The sequence below is a fragment of the Chaetodon auriga genome, chromosome 1 (assembly GCF_051107435.1).
Source record: "Chaetodon auriga isolate fChaAug3 chromosome 1, fChaAug3.hap1, whole genome shotgun sequence".
Classification (NCBI taxonomy): Eukaryota; Metazoa; Chordata; class Actinopteri; order Chaetodontiformes; family Chaetodontidae; genus Chaetodon; species Chaetodon auriga.
Genome location: NC_135074.1, coordinates 25149033 through 25171709, shown reverse-complemented (window position 1 = coordinate 25171709; position 22677 = coordinate 25149033). Strand labels below are relative to the sequence as shown.

General features: G+C 45.0%; 2 protein-coding genes across 3 annotated transcripts; one reads left to right on the top strand and one right to left on the bottom strand.

Moving 5' to 3' along the window:
- Positions 1 to 116: 116 nt before the first annotated feature.
- fsd2 (fibronectin type III and SPRY domain containing 2) lies at positions 117 to 8039 on the bottom strand. Its single transcript, XM_076731537.1, has 13 exons — positions 7232 to 8039; positions 6674 to 6977; positions 6184 to 6267; positions 5789 to 6022; positions 5612 to 5634; positions 4960 to 5081; positions 4095 to 4259; positions 3823 to 3957; positions 3479 to 3632; positions 2651 to 2784; positions 1876 to 2008; positions 1608 to 1784; positions 117 to 453 (listed from the first exon to the last, which is right to left on the bottom strand). Exons 2-13 carry the CDS (start codon positions 6947 to 6949, stop codon positions 204 to 206), a joined length of 1887 nt encoding a protein of 628 aa, XP_076587652.1. The 5' UTR covers positions 6950 to 6977; positions 7232 to 8039; the 3' UTR covers positions 117 to 203.
- whamm (WASP homolog associated with actin, golgi membranes and microtubules) lies at positions 8018 to 22521 on the top strand. Of its 2 annotated transcripts, none has more exons than XM_076731512.1 (11): positions 8018 to 8658; positions 9557 to 9730; positions 9928 to 10078; positions 10740 to 10909; positions 12591 to 12798; positions 14853 to 15037; positions 15658 to 15744; positions 15903 to 15998; positions 17467 to 17863; positions 18399 to 18541; positions 20671 to 22521. In XM_076731512.1, the coding sequence occupies exons 1-11, from the start codon at positions 8083 to 8085 to the stop codon at positions 20824 to 20826; spliced, it is 2343 nt and encodes a 780-aa protein (XP_076587627.1). In that variant the 5' UTR covers positions 8018 to 8082; the 3' UTR covers positions 20827 to 22521. The 2 variants fall into 2 exon arrangements, with proteins under 2 accessions (XP_076587627.1, XP_076587638.1); XM_076731523.1 differs by having other exon boundaries at positions 8083 to 8658; positions 17470 to 17863.
- Positions 22522 to 22677: the final 156 nt, after the last annotated feature.

The following is a 22677-nucleotide window of genomic DNA, read 5'->3' as shown; positions in this document are numbered from 1 at the left end:
CATGGAATACAATAATAAAAACAACTGAAAGCCCCTTATTGTCTTTAGATCGCACACATTTTATACTGCTGAGGAAGGTCTACAGATGCTTTACTTCTGAATTAGGGTCACACAGGTCTTTAGCAAGTATTAAAAAAAGTGCTCTTTCACTTCCTGCCACCCTGGGTGTTATTTCATGTTAATATTAGATATGACCGCTGGTGTCAGATGAAAGCGTACTCAGGAGCCTCTATGCCATTGTGTATAGTTAGAGCTCCAGGGTTGTCCAGGCCAAAGCAGGGGTGGACATAATTTCGGAAGTGACAGTGGAAGGTATGCAGGTGTTGCTCCAGATCCACATTAAAGAAGGACAGAGTCCCCCTCTCGTAGTCCAGGGCTAATCCTATCCGCACCGGGTTCACTGTAATCCTCAGGTCAGGACTCCAACCATTGTGCAGAAACTCATATTTATGCCTAAAGGGAAAAAATAAAAGGGAATCGTTGTGATTGTGGTTGGCAGTAGTTCTAAATATAAAGCTTTTGCTCTCATCCTGTTTGGGATAATTTTCCCGCTCTGTCAGCTGTTATAAAGCAGATGCTGAATCATGAGCCAACAGCAGGATTTGAAAAGGCTGCGGATTAAAGAAAACGAGAAATGCGATTGTTCAATTGCGCGTAGGTAGAATCACAAGGAAGATGCCCACAATGGAAAGCGCATTTGGGGCTTGTGTGAGATGCTGCTCTGATCTGGTAGAGGAGTTGCCATAGCAACACGTGTAAAGTAACAGATACACAACTGCGGGCTCTTGTGCCTTCGGCGGGCTTCGCTTTGCATAGAGCGGATGCACAATTTTTTGCTTATGGAAGGAAAATTTCTGGTAGCTAAAAATACAGTCTTGGCCCAGTTTCCGTGAACTGCAGTAGTGGTCCCTGGGAGAGCCCGCACGCTAATTGTATCTGATTGGCTGAAAAAGCTGCATCTACTTGGTCTGCGTGGTCTTGTAAAAGTGAAAGCCAGTTTGTCCTCCCCAGCTTGCACAACAAATGGGAATAAGTGTGTTTCAAGAAGACAACCAGGAATACTTTAACCCTAACTTTAAGTCCCTCGTTGTTTGGGGTCCCACAGGCCCCCCGCTGCTGTTTGTATAAAAATAATATAATTGCAAAATCAATGTTTTCCTTGAAATGTTTGTTCTTCTGACTCATTTAAAAAACCCCAATATGTAGAAAAGTTGAAGCGGTAACCCTTCCCTCTGCTGCAAAGAAAATACAAAAGTGACCATAAAGGAAGCAAAAGTTCATGCAGTTGACTTCAATTTCTTAAAAATCAATAACTAATAATCATAATGGGGAACCAGTTAATAAAAAGCTACTGAAATAAAGATCAGCGTATCAGCAAACTCTTGTTTATTTTCCCTACATAAGTCAAATTAATTCACTTTATATTTTCCCCCTGGTTCTCCCCCCCCCCCTTCAGTTTGAGAACCACTGCCTTAGAGCGCTGCTGCTACACGAAACAAGGAATTATTTAATATTTCAGAAGTTATATAGGCTGTAAATATGTGCTCCTTTGCTGAAAAGTCACAACATAAGGTTTAATAGTTGCCACAGTCGCGCTGCGCTGTTACCTGGACGGGGTGAGAATGTGTCTCATACACCAGGAGGTGTTGTTGGCTCCGAGGTACGAGTTCCTCTCTGTGTCCTCATATGCAACTCCAATCCTAAATTCTGTCCCATCATCCACCTCGACCTCCCAGTAATGCCTGCCTCGCACTGGGATCAGATCCCCCAGGACGGCCACACATCTGCACACACAACACACACTCTTATTTTACATGTCTTCACACAAACAGTCATTTTGAAAGTACAAGTACGAGCATCCGCTGTATGCTTCACCTGGTGAAGGTGTAGTCCTCTAAGGCCATAGCGCTAATTGGCAGCTCCTCATCGCCATAAAATATGGTGAAGCCATCTTCAGAGATGGACAGGCAAGGATGGGCACTGTCCTCCAAGAGATAGAAGAATGTACCTGCACAGGTAAGTAAACACTGTTATCATATGAATGTGCAAAAAACAGTGATGGACAGTAAGTACACTGACTCAGATACTGCAACTTAGTGGTAAAGTACAATGTTGAGGCACTTGTACTTCAACTTTATGATACTTTCTACTTGTACTCTGTTACAATTATTTAAAAACTAAAGTTGGTAGTTACTTTTCAGACAGATTTCTTAAAAGAATATGATCAGAACAGAAAATACGATGCGTTACAGGTTGAACTACCCAACAATATATGAAGTTCTGGACCCACACAAGGTGTCGTGAGACGAATCTAAAGAGTTGCCAGATACTTACTTCTGGGAGGAGGTTTAAAAACCATAATTCTACATGTTTTTTGGATTTTGCTCTGTTCAACCTCTTCAGGACTCATATGCATTCAAGTTGCTTTGTATTATGTGGTCACAAACAAAAACGTTAGGAACTATGGTGTTAATACACTAATAATACTGATGCAGTAACAAACACTATGCTTCTGCCTAAGTTTGAATGAGGTACTTGTAATGAGACAGCATCAGATATTGCCATTGCTACTTCTAAGTAAATGATGTGAATGTTTCTTCCACCGCTGGCCAGACGTCACATGACCGGGCTGATCCAGGGTGCCTCTCACCTGTTGTGGAGACAGTAAAAACTTCACTCCTGTCGCTGGGCCCGCCGATGTTGACTGCTCTCACAGAGATGAGGTAACGGCGTCCTGTCTGCAGCTGGATCAGACACTGACAGGTGGGCACGGCTACTATAGACCTGTGTGATCAATCAGTGGGGCGGAAGGCTGATATCACTTCCTTTTTAGATCTATGAAGTGCACAATGATGACAGCTTTTCAGGCTGGCGTTTGTTTCCATACCTCTACCAGAGTCTAAAGTCTCGAAATATCATCTTGTCGCACAACTTCTCAAACATTCAGTGGATAAATGGGGTGGCTGAGTGGGAACTTTGTCATATTTGGACCGTGGACCTATTTCAGTTAAAACAGTTCAGGCTCCTCTATGCAAAAAAACCACACCAATGATTGAAAATAAACGTTTGACTGTTCTGTGAAGTGACCCCAAATGCGAGGACAGTATTCTAGCTGAGGCTAACAGTGCTGCAGGAGCAGAAGCTAAGAATAGATTTTCTAGGACAGAGTGTGTCTTGATTCAGCAGCTCTATAACCATGGGACCTCAGAAATCCCTGGCAAGCACTAACGCAGGCTTGTTTATGGACGTATTGAAGCAAAAGCCTTATTAAAGGACAAGCCAGTGAAGACAAATATCAAGGGCTGCTGCAGCTTTGAAGCGTAGCCAGTGGAGCATTCCTGCTTTAACTGAGACATTTTAACTTCACCCTGGTGTGTGAACTCGTTAAAAATCATGACAAGGAAAACACAATTAAAGCTTGAGCTTGTTTGCGTGCTCAGCCTGTCAGCTGCAGGTGCACGTTAATAACAGGTCTCACTCAGTCACGCCGCTCTGTGTGCCGTCAGTGCCCATCTCACTGAGCTCCACGGTGTAAGAGTCTACAGGGTTGGTGTTTCCGGACTCCCAGCGGACCAGAGCAGCCTCCGGACAGCTCGCGCACTCCCTCTGCTTGATCGCCGGAGGCGACGGCACTAGGCAGAGAGGAATCAGAAATTTTGACTTTTTTCTCTCTCACATCAATCATGTGAGGCTGGGCTGATAACAAAACAGAGAGAAGCACACCTGAAAGTGGTTTTAGGGGACATCAGGAGAGAGCAGAACAATTATTTCAACTGTCAAAAGTGTAATGACTTCTGTAGCTGTGACAGCGACATCTATTACCTGTCATGTACAGGGCCTTCTCGCTCGCTGGGCTGATGCCCGTGGTGTTGGTGGCAGTTACCCACAGTTCATACTGAGCGTTGGGCAGCAGATCTGTCACAGTGCAGTGGGTCTCCTTCACCTTTACCTTGCTCACTAAAATGCGAGCACAGATTAAAATGTGGCCGTACTGTTCGAAACGTGCCAGATTTTCACATCAATAGATGCTATTTCCAACAGTAGATGGTGTTATCATGCAATGTGAGCGTGCAGCCGGTGCCTCTGAGCCGTACCGTGCGGTGCACAGGTGCTGTCTGCCGGCGTGTCCTCCAGCACCGGTCTGTAGGAAAGCTCATAGTACTCCACTGTGTCGTCGGAGAACAAGCTCCAGCACACGCGCAGGGACGTCTGGGTGGCAGAGTTGGGAATCTGGGGGTTGATGACTGGGGCGGATGGAGCTGTTAGAAGCATTATTAGCCCAGTTTTGTTACCAAGTCATACTATCAATAGCAATACGTTATGACAGATTGCTATAGTTGCAGCTCAACATTGAGAGTTTCAAATATGAACGTGTATACCACACTGACAGAAGTCTTAGTGAAGGCTCAGTCAGGACGACTTTTTCTCTCACATTTTGCCGTCTTTCCTCTCTGGGTGAATTTCTGCCTTTTCTTCTTGCTCTAATCTTCTGCTTTTCAACCCTGTCAAAGTATCTGAGCGATGATCTTTCTGTCTGCGCTTCCGAGGTCAGATCAGTCCTTAGAGGCTGTTCTATAAATGTCACTGTAATCCTGTCATTTTGTTACCTGCAGGACGTTCAGGGAAACTCAACTGATCGTTTCCATCGTCCACCTGCTGGCTTTACTCCGCCATCACTGGTGTTTTCACTCTGGGATCCTGTCCTGTCTTCATGTGGGCCTATGCTGAATGAAGATGCTTCAGATAGAAGCAGTCTAATCATCATAGTCTCTCTCTGCTGATAAACTCAATATTATGCACTTCAAAATGATCTCTCCTTACTGAAAAGTCTTTAAATCACACGTAACAGTGCCGTGTGCCCGTTATCTCAACGAGAGCGTCACTTGATTATTGATTATTACTGTCACCCTGTGTATAAACACACAAAGCCAGTACGTTAATGCAGCTTGTAAATCAGACCTGGCACAACGTTGATGGAGTCCATCATGGTTTTGACATCTGACAGGTCAGCCAGCGGCGTGTTAAAATCAAGACTTGTCGCCAACCTGAGGTCCATCTCCTCTTTGGCAAACTCCTCGATTCTAGTGTCAAACAGAAAGACGAAGGAAAAGAAGCTCTGAATACAAAGATTTAAGGTAAAGCAGCCCGAGTCATGCCACTCATCTGGATCAGTCAAACATCCACGTGTGAGCTTTTCAAATGGTCAAAGGACTTTTTCCAATGCCAAGAATTTACTTTCACACTCAAACTATGTCTACTTCAGTGGTGGAATGTAACTAAGTGCATTTACTCAAGTGCCAAACTTAAAAATGCCTCATTCGCATTAATACAGCAGGAACATTAATCCCAAAACATCATAGATAATCGTGAAACACTGTACTCACATACCTTCACTTCAGTGAGGTTTTGCATGCAGTATTTCACAGAGTAGTATTAGTAGTTTTACTTCCTTCACCACTGCTGTACTAACATAATATTAGTCTGAAACGACAGGCAAAAAACATGATATCACAATATCAGCCATGTGCCATTACTGGTTAGTCTTTTGAATTCACACCGCAGTCATCACTGGTGAACATGTGGCAAACTCACTGAGCAGTATCATAATTACCTTTTAATGGTGGATATAACGGTCTGTCAATAAAGGTCAAAGATGTAGAGATACTAATCAATACTTCTTCTCCACAATCACATTACCCATTTCTATCTCATCTATTCATCATCGTGCATACAACTGTAATCTGCACATTTGACGGTCTGAAGAAATAAAGACCACTAGCTGGGCCACCTTCAGGAAAATCCTCTTGTCTTGGCTGCGGTAGATCTCCTGGGCCGTCTCAATGAGCTCCTTGGAGGCGTCCATTGCCTGACCGCAAGCCAGCAGCTGATTGTACAGGGCCTCCAGCTTGCCCTTCTTCTCCTCCTCCAGTCCAGCCGCCCTCTCATCATAACGCTGGGACAACGTCTGCAGCACGTCATTGTAGTGCTGCTCCAGGTGCTGCTCCCGACGGCCAAAATTCTCCTGTGCGTACATGCATATGATCACAGCGGCGCGGTTAGAGATTTGTGGTGCATCACTCAAAATATGCAAAAGGAAAGAAAAACCGAGGAGATGATGACAGATCAAGAGAGGCAATTAATGAAATGCATGTGAGTTCAGGCCCTCCAGGGGACACACATTACCTCCACAGTGAGGAAGATTTCCTCCAGATGACCCGCGAAGCTCTCCATCTCAGCAACCTTCCCTTGCAACCGATCCCTGACTGTCTGAAAACAGTTGAAAGGCATACTTTTGGCCTTTCTCGTTTTAATTCAAACCAGTAGCATAAACCTTTTTCAGCCTGTGCTGTCAGGACTCTCTGCTCATGTCTGGCTTGGTAAGACCGCTTTCATGTGGACAGCTCCATCTTCTGGGAAGTAGCTACAAAGAAATCTGAAATGCTAAATGTGAGTCCACAGTCTTAAAGTGTAGTGTCAAGGCCATTTTAAGAAAATAAATGGATAAATGTGAATGTTGTAATATGAAGTTAAGAATAAGAATTAGCCTATTTTTAATGAATCCTTGCAGTTCCTGTTGGTTCTGTTTAATGCTGCCGTTATCATCAAGACCCATATGAAAAGGGGATTTAAAGAGGTCGCAGAGGTCAAATAAAAGCTGTGCTAGTGTCCCCACCTCGGTTTCTCCCTCCTTAAACACATCATCGTCATCATGTCCATCTTCTGCCCCAGTGGGAGATGGAGAGCTGCCCTCACAGGGCTCAAAGCGAAGGGACTCGTTGGTGCCCACAGAGAACCTCTGGAAGGTGGAAACGTCCCGGGTCGCCCTCCCTCCTCTGTCTGGAACCACGTTGTAGGGCTCCATGGTGGTCGACGCTCTGCTTAACTCCTGGTGCTCAGCTTCCTCTGCGATCACATCCAGTCTGCCTCCTCTGATCTCATATAGGTCCATGAGGAGAAAGACTGTGGCAGGACAGAGGCTGGCAATCCAGTTATGATTCACATTTCTGATACAGGATCAATGCAATTCAGCCCTTTCTGTTCTACACCAGTCTACAGATCAACAACCATTCAGAATAATATTCTAAAAACCCTGCATCAATCACTAACTGAACAACAACAGATCGTGAGATCTCAAAACTTCACTTCATACCTGAACCAAGCAACTAGCCTGTGCAGAACAGGCTGTTAATTGAATTATTAAAAGGGAAAGAGCAGCTGATGGCATATTTACCTGGATAATTCAGTAAACCAGTCTGTTCTAAGCAACCATTTCAGGCCAACAGTGGCGTCCGACAAGCCAACTCTGACAGCAGTCCAACCCTCACCCAGAAACTGGGACAAAAATAGATGGGACTCAGATTGCTCATAGGCATGTCAACCCCCCATGCAGGAAGTTAGTTCTTTATTGAGTAAAATATACACTTTAGAGAAATCAGAGGCCTGAGTTTTGTTAACACTGTACAAAAATCCTTTTAATTACTGCCAGTTTTAGGTTCTGCATTATCCATTGCTTGATATTAGGACATGGAAATCCCCGAACATGTGACTCAAAGGTCAAAGTTGAACACGATTCCATGGACATTATGGTGCCTTCAGGTTTTCTGGTAAACTTACGTTGCAATCATTAAAGCGCTTTTGAATAGACATATATGGAATGTGACATCCCCTGCTCTGTCTATCTTGGTTATCGAAATAAGATGCTGGCACATTTTCCCTACTGTTGCTTTGACGCAGAAATCAAGCAAAACTGATCTGTTGTAAGCGAAAACGTGGATTACTGGGGAGAAGTTGCGAACCAACAACAATACAAGTTGACTTATAGTTAATATCATCGCTAAATAATGTGTGCGAAAATGCAGAGCTTCCACTGTCTTCTCTCCCACAACGTCTATTTTCAGTAAATGTGAAAACAGCGTCTTTAAACAGTATATTTATCACTATGTGAAAACATTTAACGTTCGGTTTTAGGAAAATTCCACATGTTCCTGAGGCCGTGAAGGCAGCTTACGTCACGCAAATGGCGGACGTTGTAAACAGAGCCAGCATCGTCTCGGAGGCCACAGTGAAACATCTCTTTTTAGAATGAATAACGTGGAGTTTGAGCGTTTGGACAGCCTGGAGGGCTGGGTGGCCGTTAAGAGTAACATATTTGAAGAAACTGAGGCGTTTAAGCTGGGCTTCATCGTACAGTGGAATGTCATCGAGTGTAAGTTCGCTGTCACCTGCCACAACCGGACGTTACAGCGGCTGAAGCGGAAAGCCGAAGTTGCCATCGCCGGCGACCCTCAGATGAGCTGGGCCGGACTTTTCTCCGTGACAGACCTGAAGCATATCCATCAGCAGTTCACATGCGTGGCAGACATCTTGGGAGCCTGCTTCCCGGATTTGTCCGAGTTCGAAGACGGCAACATTTGGGACTTACTCTTCCTGAATCGGAGGTCAGGTCCCGACGACGATGAGCGTGATTATGACGCACCGTGTCGGAAACTGGAGAAATATTTCAGCACAGCCATCGACATGTGCGGCCGAAAGATTGTCCTCGACACGTTGTTCACCCAGGATGAGCGGGACGTGGAGGAGTACTTTGAAAATCTGCAGGAGTTCAGAAGGAAGACCATGCAGGAGGAAATGTCAAGGGCCAAGGGCCACCTGCGACAGGTGGGGTGGAAAAGAGCCACAGCGGCTCGTATCAGGCCTGTGGGTGCTGTATGTACACTCATTCTCCAGGTTATTAGGTACACTGATCAAATCAATGCAATCCAATACAACAACCCTGCAACACTTCTGAGCCTGAGAAGTCTGAGAAACCATCTTTGATGCACTCAGAAGTAAACATGGACGAGCAAGGCACATATTTTCAGAAGAGTGGTTTCACTTGAGCAAAAGAGAGAGGATTTAGGATGTAGTAAGGAATGGGAAACCTCCATATTCCTCCTTTTTTGACTAGCACCACACAGTGGTGTTACAAGGCCTGCTATGACACAGCAAGCCTTTGCTGTTTCATTACAGTCAGAGCTGCAGATGTTGCAACATCAGCAGCGCTGTTGTTTGTGGTGCAGCCAGTGAGCTTCGCCTGCCCTCTGACATGCATTTGAACACAGAGCTGTCACTTGAGCCTTCATTTGCTTGTTAGCCAAGTGAATATCACGGTGAGAGATGCAGTGTGGTGACAGCCCCGAGTTATGAGGCCCTGAAAAGAATGCAGCCAGTGTACAAAGCACCAGTACAATCTAATGCAGTCCAGTATGTGGTTAAGTCAACCTTTATTAAGATCATATGTTCTGTTGAGACCGCGTCAGAGAGCAGATTTAATTTGCATCATGTCTTTGGATTACAGCTGTTATTGTTCCCCTTAAATACATAAAGACAGCAGGGAATCATATTATACAGGTTTGTGTACAGTACTTTAGATATGATGAAATCATGTGACATAGAAAAAGTGATTTTCTCCCTCCAGTCTTGCCCATTCCTGCCTCCAAAGTAAAGCCGAGAAAAAACTAGGCCGCGGGCTCAGAATAAACCCAGGTAAAGGTGTTTCTGTCCTCCGTATTTACAGCTGCTGCAGAGTCACGGCAGCGCAGACCGAATGGTTGCGCTGCTCAGCATCTACGAGGAGGAGGACGAGGCCTACCAGGACCTGGTCACTGTGGCCACCACCTTCTTCCAGTATCTGCTCCAGCCTTTCAGGGACATGAGGGAGTTGGCCTGCCTCTACAAGATGGAGATTCTGGTAAATACAGGCAAATATACCAATGCGGATCAGAAACCCTGATTTTTTTTTGTCTCATTCAACATGTGCCGTCAAACTTTAGCTTCTCACAAAACCAACTTTGCCTGAAGGACAGATTTATATGTATGTGGGTTAAGTGTCTGTAGGAAGTCTGCATTAAAGTTGTCCACTGTTTTGCTTACCGCGGATTCCTGCAGAAGTCTTTGGAGTTTGAGGACTTGGGTCCTAAGAGAATTGCAGCCCTGGAGAAGGAGGCGGAGGAGTGGAGAACGAAAGCAGAAGACGCAGTCGCCTCAATTCAGGACATCACTGTCACCTACTTTGCACAGACTTCAAAGGCTCTGGCTGGTATGAGTTGCTGTGTTTACTTCTTTTATTGGCGTAAGAATGAATTAATGAATGACTTTCATGTGTCATTCCTCAGCGCTCAGAGATGAAGCGTAGTAGAGTCACAAGTTGCTCTCCAGCTGCAACATATTTATGATATATGATCAAGAAGTCCACACAAAATACACTTTAGCTGTTATTCCGAAAGGAAATAGAATAATTACACAAAGAAAAAGTAATAATATACCAGGTACTTGCTGATTCTTGCTCAAAGGAAGCATTTTCAAAAAAAAATCTGGGAATCATGAAGGATATTACTGCATGTTCTTCATTTAAACTGGATAAGACTTTCATTTTATTTGGCAGCCATTTTTCATGTGGGCCTTTTGTGGATTCCCACCTTAATCTGAGGAAAGAAAGCACCTAGAATTATTTTATGTGGATACACCGACTCCACCGTCTGTAAGGCTGGAAACTGCAGCACATGTTTGCCCGTATGCTGGAGGTTTGTTTCAGCCTTTCTGAAAAAAAAAAAAAATAAAATAAATAATGTCTGCATCAGCAGTGCAAGAGGCCAGTTAGACGCTCACAAATGTCAATGAATCTTTTTCCTTTACTACATGTTAATGTGTTTTGTGCTTTGCGTGATGAAAACCTAACAGACCCCTGTGTACATGTTCAGCTACGTTAAAGCAGATGGAGGAGGATAAGTGTCGTTTTGGAGCTGCCGCCTGGGCGTCTGCAGCTCCCAGACTGGAGAAACTACGCTTCCTGTTAGCCAAAGAAACCCTGCAGCATATGAGAACCACAGAGATGTGCCTTAACCGCAAGAAAGATGGCATCAGAGAAAGGGTGTGTGTGTCTCACGTTTTATCGACTAACATAAACCACAGCTTTTCTCACGGTTCTATAATTAGGCAGCACACTCCGTGATGGCGTACCGGGCTCTGACACTGCTGTAAGGCTGTGGTTGTCATTCAGGTCTTTACCTCCTAGTGTCAAGGCCAGCTCTGCTTTTGTAGTGGTTGTAAGTCTGCAGAGATGTGACGTGGTGCCGACTTGCTCTATTTTATCTTTCGCTTGGTATTCCAGTCTGATGTGAATCTCTGGCTGCTGTCGTCCTTTGATCTATTTATAAAGCCCTTCTAAAAACACAGAGAATCCCCTCGATACACCCCCGAAACCTGCATGTGTGAATAGCTGAGTGCGACTGGGTGTGTATACATTCACAAAACGTGCCAGCTATATGCATAACTGTGCATACATGGGGGGGGGGGGGGGGGGTGTTTGTAATGTCAGGGTCGCAGTGTTTTAGGGAAGCTGCTGCAGCGCCTCCCTTGCTGCTGTGGGGTGTCGTGCTTCACATTTGAGCTTTTCAAAAGAGAACACCTTCAGCACCTTCACCTTCATGTGGGTGCATTATTCATCCGATTAAGCTCTTCAAAAATCAGGTACGAGGATGCTGGCGGTATCTCGCACTGTGAAATCAACACGAGCCGTTAAAGAGACGCCTGAGTGCAGGCGATTATAATGAGATCAATAAGCTGCGCCTACGCAAAATCTCATACGTCGGTGGCTCTTTGGAGTGTGCCAGTGCGCCTGCAGATGCCACAGCGTGATGCCTTTACATTTAGCGTCTGTGCACATCGGGCCTGTCATGATCATGACATTGTGGTTGATGATTAATTGTCTCACAAATAATTGCGGTGAACAATTTGTCTTTTTGTGTTCATTTTATGCGACTGTTGTAGTAAAAGCCTAATAATAGCTCGAGACAGATGCACCTTATGCAGAAAAGATGAGATGACGGCATTAAAAGAGCAGCAGTCAAACCTCTAACGGTGGAAAATGTGGAAATATGACATTTCTGTTGGTTTCATCCTTCTGTTTTGAAACAGGTGAATGGAAATATGATCACAGCCTGGTGATTATGCAATAATTGTGACAGGCCTAGTGTACACATGCATGCTTGGTAGTAGCTGTATGTTATCTAAAAGCAGTTCACTCGGTGCAGCTCTGGAGTTACGGCGGCAGTGCGTGGATTCATACTTGACATAATTGGAAACGTTTAAGGACATCCGTGTGCTTTGAGAGTGTCAGCTCATAGACTGCACATCAGGCGTACTTAGCATTGCTGTCCTGTTGCAGGTAGCTGTTGGTTTCAGCCCGTTTCATCACAGTATGGAAATCAAGTTGCCGAGATTAAAACTTGGAAATAGGTTTCCGTTTGACAGCTGACTCCTGAGTGGAGTTCATTCAAGGTGTCTTTGAACACAACAAGAGGAGTTTGGGAAAAAAAAAAAACACTCCCTGCTTGCCGCTGCCTCGCCATCTATCCGTGAGAGATTAGTGGGCAGAGTTTCATGTGAGTTGAGGTTAATTGCATAGTGAAATGAATGGAAACCAGCAGCTCAATCAGTCAGAACGTATGGTCTGCTTTAGAAGACCGTCAGCCCGAAGTAGCACTGTGTGATGTTATTAGGCTGCAGTTTGCAAAGTGTGATCCTTTACATTTTTTCTTATTGTGGTGCAGTTGGGCAGCCTGTCCGGCAGAGTCAAGACCCACAGATCCGATTCGAGGTCTGCGCCTGAGGACGGCCAGCAGCAGGACACAGTGGACCAGCTGGAGTTGCAGTTCTACGAAACCCAGCTAGAGCTGTACGACACCAAGTTTGAGATCCTGAAGAACGAGGAGCAGCTGCTGGTGGCGCAGATAGACAGCCTGCGGCGGCAGATCAAAGGTAGCGGCACCGTGGTGAACTGCAGCTGTGCATTCAGCAACACTGAAAGACAGTGATGTCCTTGTACAATTTACCCAAGTGACACTGATTCAAAGATGTATGAAGCACTCTGTATTTAATAGCTCTTCCATTTTGAAGACATCATAATACCAGTACAAGGCACAAGGTTCCCTCACGCTGTGAAACTGTAATTAGAATCTAAAGGTCCTCACAAATTACCATCTTTGCCTGCCTACTTTATTTAAATTGATGCAGTAATGCAGGGTGTGACCGCAAAAATAGAAACTCTGGAAAAGGTCATGCTTTGCAGTATGAAAATCCTGTAATCAATTCCAGCTTTGCTCAGTGGTCAAAGCCGCCACTTGATCCCTGATTTTTAGCACATATTTGTTCACATTTTGGCAAATTTGCTCCATGTAATGTGTGCCGGACTCGCTGTCAGACATTGCTGTTCACAGTGCGCCGTGCATGCACAGACAGCTGTCACTGGATTTCTTTGATACTGTAGGAAACATGATGATTCACAGGCAAGGTCTGGAGTTTTTTCCTGTGATCTTTAAGTGGATTTGTGGACGTTTAGTGAAAGTCTCAAGACAAGTTGTGGCAATCAGGCAGCCACTTTATCGCCTCCACGAGCTGCGTGTCACAGCCGCTGCCTCAGCTCCAGCTGCTGACTGCGCTGGTTAAGAGCAGCAGTACGCACTTGTTGCTCCCCGTCTCCCATCTCAGTTTTTTCAGTTTTATTTTGGTGAAATGGTCCTTTAAAATGCTTTCCTGTGTTTTCATCTTGGAAATGTTGGCGGGTGTGTTTCACTAGACTGCATTTCATTGTAAGTCGTCTGTAATATTTGTCAGCCTCATTTAAGCAAAGAAACCAGACGCGTCTCACAGTGTAATGCTCCACCACTCTTCACTTACCATAGAGCTGAATCTACGCCCTTCTGACACAGCGTCAGTTATAATTAAGACTTGCACTTCGCACAGTGTTTCATACATTCCTCACAGGACTGCTGTTTTGGCTGACATTGTGTTGTACAGTGCTCTCTGTTTTTCTGGTCACTCAGTGTCTTGTACACAGGGTTTACTTTGGGGGAATATTTTGCTCGTGTAAATATTTCCCTAATTGCTCCTCCTGAGACGTGGGATGTTTGCTTCCAGGTGGTGTGTCTGTCCATGCTGTAAGTCTGTCTGTCTGTTTCTCTGGTGACTTTGGCTGTGCGTGTCCTTACCTTGGCTGGTTTCAGGTTCATTTCCTCAGCTAAAAAGCAGGAAGTTGTCCTCTACCAGTTGCTGCTCAGCAACAAAAGCAGGAGGAAGGAGAAAAACATGAGTTGGCTGCTCAGTTTAAGGAGCTTTTCAAAAGAGTTCAGATCTACAACATTGATGAAATACTCATCAGCAGGCGAGGACTTTTCGAACGTCCTTGTTGGACTGAATTATTTCTCACTCACAACAAACCGACACAGATGATATGCAGATGACCTGGTTTCGTGTTTGCATGCAAACACAGTTGATATACAGAAAAAAAGAGCTTGATTAGTCAGATTACTCGAGTTTCCACTTTATATGCAGCTGGTCAATAAAGAAAGTTCTCCCCTGATACCTGCTGTACTGCTGCAACAGCACTGTGTCTTAATCATGCAGAAATCCTTTAAAAATCAAGCAAAGTGGCCCAGCAACTTTTATTTGATTTAATTTTTTTGTGCAAAAAATCTACCTGTGGTTTCAGGTTTCTCTTAAGCCCCTAACCTGATAAAGAAATCTAGTTTTCCTGACAACAGGAACAGGAAATAATCCAATTTCACACACTCTTCTCTGCTATCTGTCGTCGTGATGCTGCAGCTCTGTGGCTTATTTGTCTGGTACCTGAGTGTGCAAAGGTTTACATAGTTAACAAAGCTCATGTTTACATTGTGGTGACAACAAAGCGGTTCATGTCCAAAGAAATAATGGAAGAATCGTGTCACCTGAGTTGAATACAGAATGAAAGAAGAGGTGAAAGAGCACCTTTTGACCGGTTGACAGGGAGTGACTGGGCTGCTTTTGTGTTTCAGAGCTGAAGGACGAGGTGGTGTACTATGACGTGTGTGAGGATCCGGAGGAGCTGCAGAGTTTGGTCCACACAGGTATTCACCAGGCAGACTCTCCAGCTGTCAGCCAGCTCAGAAGACGCCTGCAGACTTTGGAGGCCAAGAGAGGCAACATCTGTGCCCGGCGAGCTTATCTCCGCAACAAAAAGGTGCCAATTCAGAGGACATCCCCTGCCCCATCAGGAATAATCTTTTAGAGCCCTTTTGGTCCTTTTCCAGAGCAAATGTATTGATCTGTGAATAGTAGATTGGAAATTGCTGGAGATGCTAAATGATTTTCCTCTCCCTCTCTCGACATCATGTCCCCCAACTGCTGAGTTTTTTAAATAGTTTTTACTATATGGTTTTATTTTTAGCTGACAGAGTAATTTGAGCACAGTTAGTGCACTTGGCTTTTTCTCCTATTGCTGGCTGCGTGCTCATTTGTCTGATTGAAAAGCATTTTATTGCTCAGAACAAAGTGAGAAGGATCCCCTGGTTAGAGGCTCCCTGCAAACCGTCTGCAGTAATCTGCCGGGAATAAGAATCGCATGCATGAATATTTAACAGTGCAGTAAAAAAGATGGACATGTGAAAGTTAAAAATAAATCAGTCCTCATTAGCTGAGGTGTTATTTCCCCCTCATTATCACTTCCACTGACGTTTCCTGATCTTTGAAGGACAGATTTGCACAAACTCCCACTCATTTCTGACAATGGTGTAATACCGCAATTGTGTTTTTGAATGGATTTCTGAGTGTACAAGTGTTAATGTTTGTGTGTGTGTTTAGGATCAGTGCATGGAGGCCCACGAGCAGAAGCAGCTGCAGGCCGAGCAGAGCTCCATAGTCTTCAACCAGCATCATCAGGTCCACCTGGTACGTCAACACAGTAACGAGACAACCCACAGAGATGCCCCCACAAATGAAACCACATCTCTCTCTCTCTCTCTCTCTCTCTCTCTCTCTCTCTCTCTCTCTCTCTCTCTCTCTCTCTCTCTCTAACACCTCTCTTTGTCTCCCTCTGTTGTCTGCAGAAACGCGTGAAGAGAAAGGAGGAGGAGCAGAGGAGGAAAGAGTGGGTGGACCAGGAGCGAGAGAAGACTCTGAGCAGATTACGATCCTTCAGGGAGGTGAGGCTCTGTCATTGTCTCCCCCCCCCCGAGGCTCCTGCTACATTCAGTAGTTGTATTTATTAACTTTACAACCCCAAAGTCAGAGAGGATACGTACACATCATGAGGGTTTCTGATGACCAGATGCAGGGTTGTGGACAGGCTTTGCAGCAGTGAGCTGTCTTACGGCAGAGCTTTAAGTGGTGCATGACAGACTAGAGCTTCAGCAGAGAGAGATGAGGGAGAACATTCAGGACCTTTGTACAGGAGCACAGAGACTCACTGTCGATATTAAGCACTCACCATTTTTAGCGAGGATCCCTCAAATTTAAACGTTAAACACTTGTGACAAAGACGGTCTGAAGACAGTTGAACAATACATTTATTGTTGCTCACACATTTCCATCTGCTCTGCTCCAAATCTGCCTCCCCACCAGCTCGTGTTGTCGAGTGGAGAGAGAGAGAGAGAGAGAGGGGAGGCAGCTGAAAATGCTTTGTGATGTTGACACTGTCTCCAAACCACCTGAAGGCCTTTCCTTCTCTTTTCTTTTCCCTTTTACATACCAGCCAACATACAGACCAAAATGTAAAACGTGCCACTAAAAATAAACTAAACTTAGCTTTATTAGCTTATCACCGGATTTGTGGAAAATCCATCGATGAGATTGAAAGTGTGGGGTCCACACAAAAACAACAGCAATAAAAGAGACAGCCATTTAAAATCACAGCGTCAATAGGAAGATGCATCATAAGCCAAATGTAAAGATCAGGAAGTCAGTGAAACGACTGAGGACATCGGACAGTTCTGGCCTCCATAACGTCCATTATTTCCTGATTATGGACGCCTAGAGGGGCATTATCCTGCTCACACCATGGATTCTTCCAAAAAATAGTAAAAAAAATAGACCATTAATTTATATTTTCATACACTTTGCAATCAAAGTCCAAAGTTTTACACAAGCCATAACTCCTGAGGGTTTGACTAATACCTGCACCAGTCATTACCATCCCATTAGCTTCCTCTGGAATGGAAGTCCTTTCCAGTTTGTCCGTTGCTGGTTTGTGACTAAACAGCCATAAAACTGATGAGATTCCCCTCAGCCTCAGCTGGAAATGACTTTCCAAATACACTTGGATGGATGATGGATTTACAAACAGCTGGTGCAGCCCAGTCCTGAACAGCTAATGAGTGCACTTGTGGTGAGACTGTTGTGTCAGCCAATCAAGAGATCGTCACACTCCAGCAGATTAGGAGGACTTCTTTTTTTTTTTTTTTTGTCAGCATTGTGATTTTAGATGAGGCAGGTCTGTTCGCTGCACATTCCCTCTGTCACTTCACTTTGGTCTCACGCCGCTGTGAGACCTGTTTAAAGCAACCAGAACATCAGACCGCCGCGTAGGCGTCGTCTTGTGTCTTTGTCGTCTCAATTAGAACATTAGACGAGATAATGATGTTTTTTTCCCCCTTGTCTACCATCTCTTTCAAGAAGCGACTTGGCCAGTACATCCTGAAGACTCCTCAGTCCAGGATGTCTCCTGCAGAAGTCCCGTGTCCCTCCCAGCCGCTGTCCATCATCAGCTTTGGCCCCTCTCCCGCCTCTGAAGGACCCTCCTCCATCCGTCCTGCGCCCAGACGCAGCAAAACACCCAAGAAACAGCAGCCTAAAGACATCCCTGTCCAAATCTACTCTGCACCGCCACCTCCAGCAGCAACCTGTCCTCCTCCTCCTCCACCTCCACCACCTCCCCCACCCCCACCACTGCCCCCTGCCTTGCCTCCTCCACCCATTAAAGCCTCGCCTTCCTCAGAGGACACACCGATGCCCCTCAGTGAAAAAGAAGACCCTCCTTTTCCAGCCAAGAGCACGCTCAAACAAAATATCGGTGAGAGTGAGAAACACACAGTGTGCTTCTGCTTTTTATGTGTCTGTAATAAATAAACATCAGAATGTTGGATTTGGGAAACATTTTGATGCATTTATTGGAAAATTGCAGTACAGATGGAGCTGAATGTGTGAATCCGTCCAACTGCAGGGAAGGTCGTGTTTGTTTGTTCCAGCGAAGTGTGTGTGTCTGTGTGACTGAGCGTGTGCGAGTGTGTGTGTGCGTGTGTGTGTGTGTGTGTGTGTGTGTGTGTGTCTGTACATGGTGTTCTGTCCTAAATTCCCAGCTTCCCCCATGAGGCCAGAGGAGGCATTTTACCTCAGTTGTGGTCCTGCTGATGCACACTCTCAGCTCCAGGGAGACAGCAACGTCCGACACGGCTTCATATTTCTGAGCTTTTCTGAAATGGAGGTCATTCAAGAAGAAGCTGGTTTTTTAAAAAAAAAAAAAAAAGACAGTGAATTTAGCAGCCGTGCGTTCTTTACTGCCATCGTTGTAAAAGTGCCTGTTTTCCTTTCTGGTTGTGTGGCTGTAGGAACAATGGATGAAGTGTTGGCCTCGTTGCAGCGTGGACAGATTCAGCTCCGTAAGGTCCCCGCGCCCAGGACAGCGTCCCCTGTTGAGGACATCAGGAGCAATCTGATGTCTGCCATCCGGCAGGGAGTCACCCTGAAGAAGGTGAGATCTTCACAGGAATAAAGAACACGCCAAAGCCCAGAGATGGACCGATCCATCGGCCAGGCCAGCGTATTGACCGATATAAAAAAAACAACAACAAAACAACCAAATATTGATCAGTATCGTCCTCAAAAGTCCAGTCTTAGTCAGGCTATACTAAATATTAAAAATTCTGTTGTTTTTCCTGTGGTCAAAAGGTCTCATGAAAATACCAAAAGCAATAATTAATTGATCCCACTGACAGGTATTTGCTTTGTGGCTGAAGCCTGATTTTGTCCAAAAACAAAAAAGAATTCATCAGTGAGCCACACTGCTGCACAGCATGACGTTACCACGAATAAAGCCACACAGAGCCAGTGCCACAAAACGCCGTCCCGCTGCCCTAAATGCTCTCTATGCACCAAATGTGTATAAATCCTCATCTGAAAATAGTCCCCAAGAAATACACTGTTTAATTAAGTTTAGATTAAACCTACACTGACCAGGGAGATCAGCCTTTTAAAGTATGAGAGAATATATTTGTGACCCGGTTTTAAAGACTTCCAGCTTCATAATGAACCAACAGGCCTTTGACTTGGAGCCTCAGGCTGAGATGTTAAAGAGAAAGACGAACATGTATGTTTTCGTGGGCTGTTTGACCACCCTGACCACCGTCCACGGACCCCTTACAGTCAGACAAGGCCACACAGTGAATCCTAAAATCACCATCAGGCGAACGCTTGCTTTAAAATGTCAGAGCAACGAGGATTTGGCTCACTGACGTTTGTTCCTACTTTAAGTGACTTGAGGCTGAAAGTGAAATGCTGTGAACATCCCTGCATTATATGAATGAAAAGACATCAGGGCAGATAAATTCAGCATTAGTTTGTTAAAAATACAGGAGTGAAATATTTCAACACAAGGACAGTGTGAGAGAAGGATTAAAAACGAGAGAATCTGACAAAAATATAAATGATCCCCAGCCTCTGAGGCTCTCAGTGTGATTTCACTGTAATAATAACACTGATGTTTTTTTATGGGTTAATGGGAATAACTGAAGGCAGTTTGAAAGACAAATGAGGCAAATGTCCTCTTCAGAAGTTTTGACTAAATTAGCTGGAATGCTAGAAGCAGAAAAACTGAATAACAAATGTTCCAAAATGTACTCGTCCTTTATCTTCAGCGAATCTCTGCGTGTACCAGAGTTTTCATGTGGTGCCAGTCAGATTTCAATGTCCTGGACAAATGGGAGACCCCAGAGCGTTTGGAGAGATCTGGACTGCCGTGGACTCGTCTTAGCATGTGTGGCGCCCCTAGACTGTTATTGTAAGCGTGTGACCACATTCTGTAAAGGGTCCCTTCAGAGATAAACCAGCCGCCATCGTTCTCTCGCCAAATCCACCAAACTCCATTTACGGAAACAGTAATTTCATAGTCGTAAAACAGAGGAAATAAAACTCACCAAATCCATCTGGGTTCGTCTTTCCACTGTTCCACCAGCTCTGATTTGGTCAAAATAAATTCTTAATTCACAGAGTTTGATGTGAAAATATCAGGAGAGGCGCAAGAGGGAGAGAGGGTAGAAAAACATCCGCTGAAATGATTTTTACACATCAATTTATCAAAGATGCGTCATCAAGCCAGCTTTCTTTGCTCGTGCAGTTTGTGTGAGGGATCAGGGGTGTTTTCTGTCTCACAGCAGGCGTGACTGAGAGCATGAACGGTGGCTCTGTTCAATACAAGTGTCTCAGTAAGTCATGACAGTGTGCACAATATCAGGAAAATGGAATTCAGCCATCATTAACTTTATTTATGCTTGTGCTTTTCCCACAGTGACATAAAACAAACACACAGACACACACACACACACTGTTTCGACCAATCAGCTGCGGGTAGAGATCCAAAGCTTCGACATCCATAACTTAAACTGCACTCAGATGTCTTGATCTCAGGAAGGCGCTTCCCGTGTGACAGTTTACAGACAGCAGCGGACTCACGTACAAGCAATATCATTAATAATGGCTGCAATCCATTTAGGTGACAAATCAAAACGCCTGCTGTGAAAAATGTCTATTGATTTTTCCACCTGAGAGCGTTTTAACAGCGGGGTGGAACATGTGTGGTGCTGACCTGCCTCTCCTCTCCTGTAGATGGTTCCCGCCCGACCAGAAGTCCCGAGCAGCGGAGACAACGAGCTGGAGCGCAGCATCAAAGCCGCCATGATGAGGATGAAGAAGGTGGCGGCCGACTCTGACGAGGAGGACAGAGGAGATGAAGAGACACAGAGCACAGACTGGGACAGCTGAGAACACACACATGCGCACACACACACACACACACACGCATGCATACAGATGAAGCTGTTCTGACGTTCCCTTTGCTCCATTTTCTTCATCGTTCTGAGCTACAGCTCATGTTGCTGCCAAATTTTCACCGAAAAGCTTTTATTTTGACAGCTCCACTTCTGACTTAAAGGTATACTGTGCAGGATTTTCCTAAAAAAAAAACAATGTAGACGCTCACACAAGAGTAATCCCTCTCAATCATCGCTTATGACTCACGAACAGTGTGTGTGGGTGTCTTTATCTGCAGAGATCCGGCCCTCTGCTTCTGTTTTCTTCATTTATTTTGCTGTGGTCGGGATGTTTGTGGGCTGCAGCCTTTGGGCAGTGGGTGTGTAGCCCCCCCCAGCCAATAACAGCGTGCAGGTGAGGTTGGGACTGTAGAAGATGATAGCAGCCAGGTGTCAGAGCCTAAGCAACACGCATGCAAGAGGAAGCTATGGAAACGGCGGCGACAGCGCAGAAAAACACACAGCGACCAAACATCCAAATGGACAAAGTGAGAGTGAATCTGGGGTTTGTTTCACCCGCTGGTGAAGAGCGATGCAGGGTCAACCTGTTTTAGTTTAGTTAGCTTGCTGTAGTATGGGCTCCATTACAGCAAATGTTAACCTTCGTGGTGACGTTGAGCCTGAGAAGACACACAGGAACCAACAATTCCTCCACAGTATACCTTTAAATATCACGTGTTGAAGCTGTCAAACAGCAACCACAGTCTTTTCATCGTACGGCTGCCCTGAGATGTTGTAATACATCCAAAACTGCTCAAATCCAACTTCAGTCTCCTCTGAAACGGTTGCTTTGCAGAAATCCCAGACTGAGCGAACGTTGTGCTGTTCTCCACGGCTCATTAAGAAGAAACGCCGCGCAGTAGCACTGCAGTTCAGTGTGTAAACGACTGAATGTCTCCCAATTCGGCATCTGAAGGCCTTTTGTGAGGCCGTCACACAGCAGGGGAATCCTGTGCTGCAGGAAGCTCCGGCTGCACGACACAACGTGCTGATTTTCCCACATTGCTGAGCGTAAACTCGGCCGACTTCCATTAAGTTGAACATGATTTAAGTGTTTTTTAATTTACCCCAATAAGGGCTACATAGAACTGGGTTTTGTAGTTTTTACATTTTATTACTAAACAAAGGAGCAGTTATGTCCCGAGGTGCCGAAGTTGTTAATTATTTGCAGCCTACGTGACTGAAGCCTGCGTCAATGTTTGTGTTAGCGGCTGTCTGATGCAGCGTCCCATCCCTGATTTTCTTTGTGTCACAAATGTGTGAATGTGTTTCGGCTTAATTTAGGTGCAATTTATACACGATCTGTTAACGTGACAAAGAATGTTAATAACCAAGACTTCCTTGTAATGATGGAATGGCTCATTAATGTACACAGCTCTGTCTCTAATCATGGCAAACTTTGTACTCATGACCTTTGAACCTGTGACACAGAGCACTTAACTTACCTGAACCTCCAGAGAGATGCAAGGCTCTAATGTATTATGTACAAAAAACAATACTGTATGGCGAACAGCATTAAATGGTTTGCAGAAGACTTTATAGATATGAAACTTATCCCGGTGTGTTGCAGAGCAGCTGATGGCGGCTGAGGCAGACACACACTTGTACTGCTGTGTTTTAAAAATAAAGAAGACACGTCGGATCATGACCAAGACTTGTTGGCGATTTCTTTTTCATTCAGAGTCTGCTGGTGTCAGATGGTTCCTTTTGCTCCTCGAACTCGTGGATTGCTCACACTGTTACCTGATCTCCACAGGTTAGCTGCACCTGGGCTGTAATGAAACTCCTCTTCTTTAAATGAGTC